This window comes from Metopolophium dirhodum, chromosome 3 (assembly GCF_019925205.1).
Source record: "Metopolophium dirhodum isolate CAU chromosome 3, ASM1992520v1, whole genome shotgun sequence".
Lineage (NCBI taxonomy): Eukaryota > Metazoa > Arthropoda > Insecta > Hemiptera > Aphididae > Metopolophium > Metopolophium dirhodum.
Window position 1 is genome coordinate 3286503 of NC_083562.1, and position 10381 is coordinate 3296883.

Sequence of the window (10381 nt, forward strand, 5' to 3'; positions counted from 1 at the left end):
ACTTATTATAGAAATTGAAGAGAAGAAGTTTATCCAAGCTTGAGGCAAGGGCGGCTTCAGGGGCCACTCCCCCCCCCTAGATATATAGAAACTAATTGAATTATTCATCGAAAAATATATATTTGTGCTAAAATTAATACAATTTACAGTAGGTAGGTACCTATTTATTATTTAATTTACTTTTTATATAAAGTTACAAACATCCAATCTCATCCAATCTACAACAATAATTTGATCATTTTATTAAGATTTTTCAATATATAATTGTATGATAAATACTGTCTATGGCCTATGCCCTATGCAATGACTGATCATTAGTGTGTGTGTGAGTTCCACGAACACTTTATGTAATTAAAGATAAATGACGGCTAAGATTCTTGGATCTCGCATACGCTTACATACGCGCAGTAACGTCACTATATTTTGTGATAAAAAAATGTTCAACTCCCATGTGCCACAAAACTCCCAAAAAGCGGAAGAAAAATTCACCCAGTACCAAAGCCCCATTTTAATTTTGAAAACATATTTGAATTCCTTAATCTCTTTTCTAGGTTATATAGGAAATGGATTTTTGATTTGTGCTTTGTAGTATTGTTTAATTAGTGTAGTACCAAATTAATCTTCTTTTTTTTTTTAAATTAACTTTTACATTTTTTTAGTATTACCAATGAGTATAGATAGTATATATACTATATATTATCTATACTCAACGGTATTAACAAAAAAAAATTTGCTTCTTACAAAACACAGACATAAAGGGGAGAAATACTTATATTTTTTCAAAATTCAAATTGGATTTCTGAAAGTATATTTTTTTTTCCGCTTATAGGTCTAAATCCACAAAAAACGACCAACTTTCAACAGCCCTAATATAGTCAGTGGTCGAAGTGCCCCCTGGATACGGTGGGATGACATCCCTCCACTTTTTATAGTTTACATTTTCCATCCCTCCACTTTTTTCACTCATTATAATTAATTTCATATATGAAAACTGTATAAAATATGAAAGGCATCCCTCCATGTATTTTGAGCCACTTTGACCACTGAATATAGTCTTGTATTTTTGTTAGTAAATTTTAATAATATTCGAACAAAAAATGGAATGTTTTGTTTACAACACATTTTCATATAATGATGATATATTAATATGCTTATATTAATTAATACATTAACCTATGGTTTACAATAATATTATTAATACATTGTTATATTAAATGTAGGTACCATAGTTGTTAACATAAATATATAGTAATAAAAAGAGTAGATACACTTTATGAACAAAGCATGGGTCATAATTAGATATTATAGCATTTCAAAGGCTAGAAAAAAAAATTAAGTGGCCCCCCAAAATATTTTCTGGCTACGAAACTGATTTGAATAATTAACAATGGATTATAAACTGTATAACGCCATTGGTTAATTCAATAATATAATTTTCTTCACCACGTTTACCTAAGTGTAATTTATATTTTTACACTGACCGTGATTAACATCTCCAAAAGTAATAATATTTTAGTACATAGTAAATAATAATGTATATAACATTTAATATTTTATAAGATTTTTGTGTAACACAGCCGTAAAATAAAACAGTATTTATACATTTTTTTAAATTGTATGATATATTAAACAATGTATATATAGTACAAAACAGTTTACATACATATTAGTCACTACAAATTATAAAAGTAATGTAAAAAAATTGAGAATCTGTGGATCACCACCACTGATATAGGCCATTATCAGTCTTGTAAAGTATTTAAATAAATGTATTCAAACAAAAGTATAAATAATGTAATATTGTGGTTTATACACATACAAATATAGTTATTAATTCATATGAAAAAATTCAGTTTTAATAATTGTATGAGAGCAAAAATAAAACTAGTAATATTATTATAGGTACTTACCCCATCGAGACTGAAATTAGTTGCTGAGTATAGTTAGTTTTACTTGTTTTTGTTATAGAAAGCATTCGTTGTGTTCGAGATTGAAACGCCATTATTATTAATTGAAACAAACTCGCAATGTAATATTTTATAAAAAAAAAAGTATGACAGCAACAAGGCGTATATAGTAATAAATTAATACGTTTTTACGTTATAGAATGATGTATAAAATACAATATTGTTATCATGTTGTATTTATAATTCTTTATATCAATAATTATGTTATTTTGAGATGATACACCAATGCACCGGTATTTTTAAACATACGTTTGTGCATTATGGTAACAACTCAAAATAATACACTACTGCATGGATTCAATTTATTTATTTCCTTTGGCGTTGCACCATATTATATTGTTTAACGCTTTCAATTTTGCCGGTACGACATAATACACTAGTGCATTGCAAAGAATGCTATTTTTACCATAAGAAAACATGTATAACTCAAAATCGTCATTTTTTTGGTTACTATACCAATGTACTCACAGTGCGACATAATAATATGGTATAACTAAAGACATCCCTTTACATAAAAAAAAGAAACGTTCTTTTTTCGCCAAAAAAAAAACCATAAAAACCTCATTTGGAATATTATGAGAAGATTGAAAGAAAATCAGCTAAACCGGACAAACCGTTCTGCCAACCAACCGGTTGTGTGGTGTCCAACGAACAGCTTTTTATTTTTATTACCCTTATAGAACAGGTAGTTATAGTCACAGGGGCGGTATTGGCCTATCGGGAAATCGGGAATCTTCCCGATGGGCCGGCCGGGCCGCTATAATTATTACAATATAATTACAAAAAAAAAAATTATATTTTTTATAAATTAAGCATAAAACCAATATATTAAAAGATCAAATACCCACGAAGGTATTATTTTTAATATCTTAAACTATTACAAATCATAGTAGGAATTTTGGTGATAAATAAAAGGAATCACACTGTATATTATAATTTATATCATCTATAGAGGGTGATTTATTAAGCGTAAAATACTCATTATCTCAAAAAGTATTAATGTTTATGAAAATAATTGTTTACATAGTTTTAAGTTGTTAAAAAAACAACATTTTTATTAAAAAATTATATTTTTAAATATTTTTTATCCTTATAATTTTTTAAGTTTTTTACTTTTTTGAATGATTGCATAGTTTTAATTTCATTTTCCAAAGCAGAATATTTTTCTAAGTATTTTAATACATAAATATCGAATTTAGGACCAGTAGTTTATGAGTTATAAGTATTTAAGGTTTAGACAAGCGGAGTAGTGGACACAAATTTGTGGGGTAACCCATATCACTCCACTCCGCCCATCTAAACTTTAAATGCTTATACCTCATAGACTACTTGGCCTAAATTAGATTTTTATGTATCAAAATACTTAGAAAAATAATCTGCTTTGGAATATGAATTAAAAACTCTATGCTGTCATTCAAAAATGTAAAAACTTAAAAAATTAAATAGATAAAAAATATTTTTAAATCATTAATACTTTTTGAGATAATGAGTGTTTTACGCTTTATGAATCACCCTGTAGTTACTTAATGATATTTTTTAAGGTTAACTTGACTCATCATCAGAACATTCATAATTTCCATCAAGTAATTGATCTTTGGTAAAACAGATAGCCGTATTATCAAAATCTTGTCCATCTATTGGAATACAATTTTCTGGATTCATTTCGCATTTTAAATAAAATTCACATTTAAGGTCATCAATAATTTCAACGTCTGAATCTCTATCTTCTTTAACAACAGCTTCTTTAACAACAGGTTCTTCATAAAATGCTGAACATTCTGATGTATCTATAAAATCTTGTCCATCTATTGGAATACAATTTTCTGGATTCATTTCGCATTTTAAAAATAATTCACATTCAAGGTCATCAATAATTTCAACGTCTGAATCTCTATCTTCTTTAACAACAGCTTCTTTAACAACAGGTTCTTCATAAAATGCTGAACATTCTGATGTATCTATAAAATCTTGTCCATCTATTGGAATACAATTTTCTGGATTCATTTCGCATTTTAACAATAATTCACATTTAAGGTCATCAATAATTTCAACGTCTGAATCTCTATCTTCTTTAACAACAGCTTCTTTAACAACAGCTTCTTCAACAACAGCTTCTTTAACAACAGGTTCTTCATAAAATGCTGAATATTCTGATGTATCTATACCATTTAACAATAACTGTGTTTCTGTTTCAATAACTTTTTCTTGAAGTGCTAAATATTTAAAATTAACATCTTGCCAGTCCCGTGCGTTAGTCGCCATAATATTAATTCTTGAAACTAGTTCATTATTTGATTGTTGAAGCAGTTTCAACTTTTTGTGAAATTTTTCAGTAATGATATGTCTGTACTGAACTTTATTTTTAAAATGCGTGTTGACCCACACATTTGATCCTAAAGTTAGGTTTTTTTTTACTGAAATATTATTTCCCCGCATATTTCTTTGATAGGGATATTTATAAGTATTCGTTTTACAGGGATAATTAACTGTTTGGTCTTAATCAATATCAATAGTAATCGATTGATTAGGAACATAAATTTGGTAATGATAAGTGTTGATTGATAAATTATATTAACTGTACATATTCCAACATATTCCCAATGCAGTTATCCAGCGTTTCAGAAATGGTTTGTTTTGTTATGAAAACCTTGAAATAAAACATTAATTAAAATTATTTTTCAATAAAAATATATTGCATTTATTTATAAATAAAATTGTTTGAAAAAGGAATTCTCCTTCAAATTTGACCTATCTTACATGAGCACCAAATTATACATAATACTCAGTTTGGCTTTCGGCCCAGACACTACATTCAATCAATCAACTCACCAATACAATTGCGAGTCTTAGAAATAAAGACATTTCTAGATATTTCCAAACATGCAAAACATTTGACGGAGAATGCTTTTCAAATTAAAAAAAATTCATGCCAGCCCAATTATTCTTAATTTTAAAATAATACTTAGAAAATAAAAAATGTACCGTAAAACTCTTCTTTCTTTCCTAACGTATGTACAAATTCATCACACTTAATACATTGGGCATTTTCATTGTTTGCTAATACATTTTAATTAATTAAAAAATTAGTGGTTGATTCATTACTACTTATGATTAAAAAAACATATTTTGCCATATTGAGTGTGATTGCGTGAGTGTCAAAATAATATGTAGAATAAATTGTAGTGTCACGCAAAAAGTGACGTCCTAAAATCGGCTGGCTACAGGTAGACCCAGGGCCACAAGGACATTTGCACCGGGCGGCCAATTTTTGACTCATTTAGGAGAGCGGCCATGCGGCGGTGTATATTATATAAATAACATTTTTTTTTTTTGGTAAGAATTTGTTTGAATACCTGTATTTGGACTTTTTGCATTACATGACTATGATACGGCCATTTGGCATAATTTACTTATTTTGTCAATCAATGATAAATATTAATTTTTGTAATTTTTTTATAGATTACAATTGTATGTTGTCATACATTTTGACAATAATTAAAATAATGTATCATCGTGATCTGTTTTTAACAAAATTTTCATGAATAAAGAACTACAACTAAACAATTAAAAAACGGATTAATTTTTTATTTATTGTGCGGGGGGGGGGGGATAACCTTAGTGATATAAATATTGTTAACCCAGGACGCAAAAAGTGTAAACACGGCCCTGCGTAGACCACATACTCTACAGCAGATGACAACGGCCGGTAGACCGCATACTATATGTAATGGAGTATATGTAATTGAAATTAAATTAAGCTTTAATAATTCATATCTACGAAAGGTGGGCAAAAAATACGGAAATACTTACGAAATTCAAGATTCCTGATAGAAGCAGTGGGTCATGGCGTCTTGTTACACTGATCGGCAGATCATAACGTGTATTGTCGTTATGTTGCCTAATGAGTAATGACTCTTGACTAATGAGAAATGAGCCTCGAGGATATTAGAAACTGAAAATCCGAAACGGTAGAGACTTTGGCATTTGGGAGCGTGACCGCTTTCTATGACGGGACCCAAAACTGTCCCCATCCCAAGGGGTATCAACACACCTTGCCCAATCGCCAGCATGGCGATAAACATTAACCAGTAAACAACCACGGACTAAGATATAATCACAGAATAGATAAACGGACTGGAAACGACATGGTCGGCGGGGATCGGCCTCGAAAAGGTGTCACTTGGCTGATAAGGGTTGGGGGCAGTTGTCCGAAAAATGATAAGGCAGTTTATACAACAATACCATACCAGCATATACCAGCATATTCCAGTGACACCAATTTGAAAAAGCATCGTACAGTGATGCCATGCTAGCGGCACTCGTCGCTACGCTCCTCGGCGCCGTCGCTCCGCTCCGCAAATCGAAAATATCCCCCGACTTGCTGTGCAACACCACCTCTAGTTGGTCACAGGGTAACCACAGGTGAACCACCGTACAACCACTCTTATCGGTCTTTATCATTATTCGGACAACTGCCAGCCACCGGCACCTTAGTCCGTGTTTTATACAGAGGGCGCTGTGAACTCCAAGAACACATGGGCGACCCCCTGCACTTGGCCTCTTGTGAATACATTCATGGCCGCGATATTGGGCTGCTCGTTTTCAGCCCATTATATTATCCTTGGATCATAATATTATCAATCAATGGATGGAGCTACTTTAATCATTTGCCGTGTCCAACATAACCCCCCACTTATTAGTTATTTTATAGTGATTGTTGGCGAAACGCATGCGTAATGACTCGTTGTACCTATGTACCTTGAAATCAAATTGTCGGTGGGGGGGTTATGTTGGACACAGCTTCTCGGTATACGAGAATATTACAAAGTACACACATAGCTGTATCCATTGTATATTATCTTAGTCCGTGACACATTAAACATAAACACTAGAGAACGGAGACAATGATGCCAACACTTATCAACAAAAAATGATCAAACACATGAAAAAAACGGCTAGGTCGTATGATTGGACCGTAGACCTATAAACTAGTTTATTATTTAAATTATTTTATAGGTCTATGAATTGGACCCTATGTTACACACCATTGATAGTAGTTAAGTGCAACCACGGACTAAGATATATCTTGGTCCGTGAGCTCAACTAAGAATAACCAAACAGTGGAAGAACCACAAGAAAAAAAGAAACAAGCACGAGAACATCAGTTTAATCTATGAGAAGTTGAATTATTTAATAAATGCTCCACTGCTTAATATAAAAAGAATAGTTGAAATGCCAATTCAGAAATCATGATAATATATGAATTTCATTATCGTTTTTAAATTAAATATAATTTATTTGTGATAAGTTACATATTACAACACTCTTTAAAAATTCATGAGCATATCCTTCAATATTCTCGCTTTGTAAAAATGTGTGGATTAACAAATGTTTACAAACAATTAAAAAAAAAGAATAGTTAAGACTTAAATTATTTCTTTTTATTTCTTTTATTTTTAAACCTATCCAGTACACCAAAACGTGTTGATTTTCCATCATCAATCTCATCCTTTGGCCGTGCATTCAGTGCTCTAACAAATTCCTGAAAAAAAATTTATTTGTTAGCAATTAATAAAAGTTTTAATCCGTGAATCACAATTTAGTATATACCTTTGTTTTTTCTTCTAATATTTTTTCTTTTATTTTTGAAGGGTTAGCTAGGGTTTTTTTCTTGATTTTATTCCTTACTTTGATATTTATTTTCAATGGTTTTACAGTCTACATCAAAATAAAATGAATAAATACATTATGCTAGTGTACATTTATGAGTCCTGAATTATAGTTTATACTTTTACGGCTATTGGTTACACTTACTTGAAGTGAATTTCTAGCCGTTAGTTTCGTCTGGAACGTATTTAAATCAACTTCATCCACGGTCGATTCTAATGTAATCATTTCCGCTGGGATCTATAGTAAAATTATAATTATTTTTAACCAAGTTTTTAATGAAGAATTTTAATTACAACTACTCTACCTTTTCTAAAAGCATTTTCACTTCAGCTTCTTTACGCTGTTTCTTTGTTTGGAATGGATTTCTCTCCAAAGCATCAAAGTTTGGTTCACCAGATCCTAAACATCAATTGTTAAAAATTAATATTATTTACTTAATTATGTGTTCAATAAGTATTCCTAACCTGGTATTAGTAAGCTAGAAAAACCACCATCGTGTCCAGCTCCAAGGACATCTTCAAATGGACAAAAAGCTAAATTGTTTATCGTTCTGGCAATATTATGCCTGAGATAAGCATGCTGTATAGTTTTTGTACAACATTCTTCATACACCTAGATTATCAGTTTAATTTTTATGAATGTCATTATACTAAAGAGTATCATACTTACATCAACAACATTATTGATGGCCACAGCTAAACATCCAGTTTGACTGAATACCATACTCCTTGGACTAGTCCTAACTTGGTAATCTTTTAATGGTCCTTTTAATCTACGTATATCCCAAACTTTAATACTCCTATCCATACCAGATGTAGCCATGTACCTATAACGATAAAATTAATAATAAACTATAAATAACCATTGTGAAATATAAAATCACGTTATTTTTACATTCCATTAGAATTTATAGCAAGTGATGTAATCATATTTCCATGACAAAGTATTTTAGCAACAGGTTCCCGAAGATTAGGACTCCACATAGACACAACACCTAGAATTAAACAAAGTTAGGTATTGTATAATGCTATTTGATTTAAAAAAAAAGTTAATAATGACCTTTTGTATGTCCTAGACAGATCAATGCATTATTAGAATTTTGAGTCATGATGCTCAATCGACCCATTTTGGCATTAAATTGTGTTACTAATTTTCCCATTGACACATCTAACCAAGATAAAAATCCTTCTTCGCTCTGCAAAATATAAATTTATGATAGTTGTAATTTCAAATGTTTCCATTAGAATCATAATACTAAAAACTATTGTACAGTGTACACGTTATGTGAAACTTACAGCAGTACTTAAAAGAAAATGATACGGTAGAAATTCCTGATGTAAAACATTGTTTAAGTTCTTCAAGCAATGTACTTCCACACCTTGATTGTCATACATATAAACCCACTTTTTTTGTGCAACCGAAAAAAGATTTTCATTGTGAAGCCATCTGTAAACAAATAGTTATAATAAGTGGTAACTTGTGAGTACAATATTATTTGTAATTTTTAGTAAATTAAATCAGTGATGATTTAAAATAGTTTTTGAAAATGTTTATAGGACATAGGTGTTATAGTTTACTATAGGCTTACTTGACGTCATACACTTCTTCCATAACATTTATTTCACACATCAAATGTTTTGTAATCCAGTCCATAGCAGCAACATGGCCTTTTCGTCCACCAATTAATAACTGACGACCATTTAATGAATAGTCAATACTAAAGAAATACATACATTGAATTAAGTTTAAATTGTATTCAAACGGCTGAAATAAAATACTTACTCGTACGGACCAAAATCAAGTTTTAAATCAAAATGTTTCTTAGCACTAGTCACATCAACTGAATTTGATAGCTGTGTTTGTGTGATTTTTGTTGTTTTCTCTTCGGGTTCAGCAATGATATAACTTTAAAGGAAAACAAATTGTTTAGTTTAAAATAATTATGATAAATTAAATTATCAAATCAAAAAAGAAATGAACAACTCAAGACAATATGGATATTAAGTATTATGTTTATTACCCAGAATTTTCAGGCAACAATACATTTGCTGCTTCTGATATTTTGGCCGCTAATTTATTTTTGGATTCACTAACTATTCGGCGTTGGTGAACTTTCCCCATCTATATAAATGTTAAATTATTAGTTACGCAATGAATTTAAAAACTAAAAATTAGTAAAAACTATTGTGCACGGATAATCAAAACGATTAACGTTTCAAGAAATCGATGTTTTGTTTTCAATAATTTTATCTGATCTTAAACTTTAACTAAACAGTTAACCAAGCCAGTACTTCAGTCTCACCTTAACAATATCGAGAAATTGACTTCTGTTTACAAGAACCACATCGATAGTAGAGCAGATGCAGGGCAGCAGTTACAGATTTTTTTAATTTTCATACAACGCTACAGGTCGGTAAAGACTACGATAAATGTCTACAATTCATACGTCGATTTTGAATGCCTGAGCCCTGAATGCCGCACGTCCGCATGGCACATCCATATCAATAAATTATCAAGTTTTTTAATTTTCCACAGATAAAGAAATGGAAGGGCCCATGCCTATAGTCCAGTGTTGCCAGCACAAAGTTTCAGTATAATTTATTTACTCATTGGTCGTTCTCTAATATTTACCATGAAAAACGATATTATTTAACTCAACAAAATACTTTTAACAAATCACGATGTAGAGAGACTGCAGCTGATCTTCAGCTCTACGCCGTGTGCTAACGTTGAACAAGTGTTTT

General features: G+C 30.7%; 2 protein-coding genes across 2 annotated transcripts; both read right to left on the reverse strand.

The window, feature by feature from the left end:
• Window positions 1-270: 270 nt before the first annotated feature.
• Window positions 271-6120, reverse strand: LOC132941445 (uncharacterized). The gene is made up of 2 exons (XM_061009498.1): window positions 5778-6120; window positions 271-4614 (listed from the first exon to the last, which is right to left on the reverse strand). Exon 2 carries the CDS (start codon window positions 4401-4403, stop codon window positions 3510-3512), a length of 894 nt encoding a protein of 297 aa, XP_060865481.1. The 5' UTR covers window positions 4404-4614; window positions 5778-6120; the 3' UTR covers window positions 271-3509.
• Window positions 6121-7386: 1266 nt separating this feature from the next.
• LOC132942045 (WD repeat-containing protein 46) lies at window positions 7387-10228 on the reverse strand. Its single transcript, XM_061010331.1, has 13 exons — window positions 9940-10228; window positions 9658-9758; window positions 9420-9542; window positions 9226-9354; window positions 8933-9083; window positions 8697-8832; window positions 8532-8631; window positions 8307-8463; window positions 8102-8249; window positions 7942-8036; window positions 7782-7874; window positions 7578-7685; window positions 7387-7509 (listed from the first exon to the last, which is right to left on the reverse strand). The coding sequence occupies exons 2-13, from the start codon at window positions 9756-9758 to the stop codon at window positions 7399-7401; spliced, it is 1452 nt and encodes a 483-aa protein (XP_060866314.1). The 5' UTR covers window positions 9940-10228; the 3' UTR covers window positions 7387-7398.
• Window positions 10229-10381: the final 153 nt, after the last annotated feature.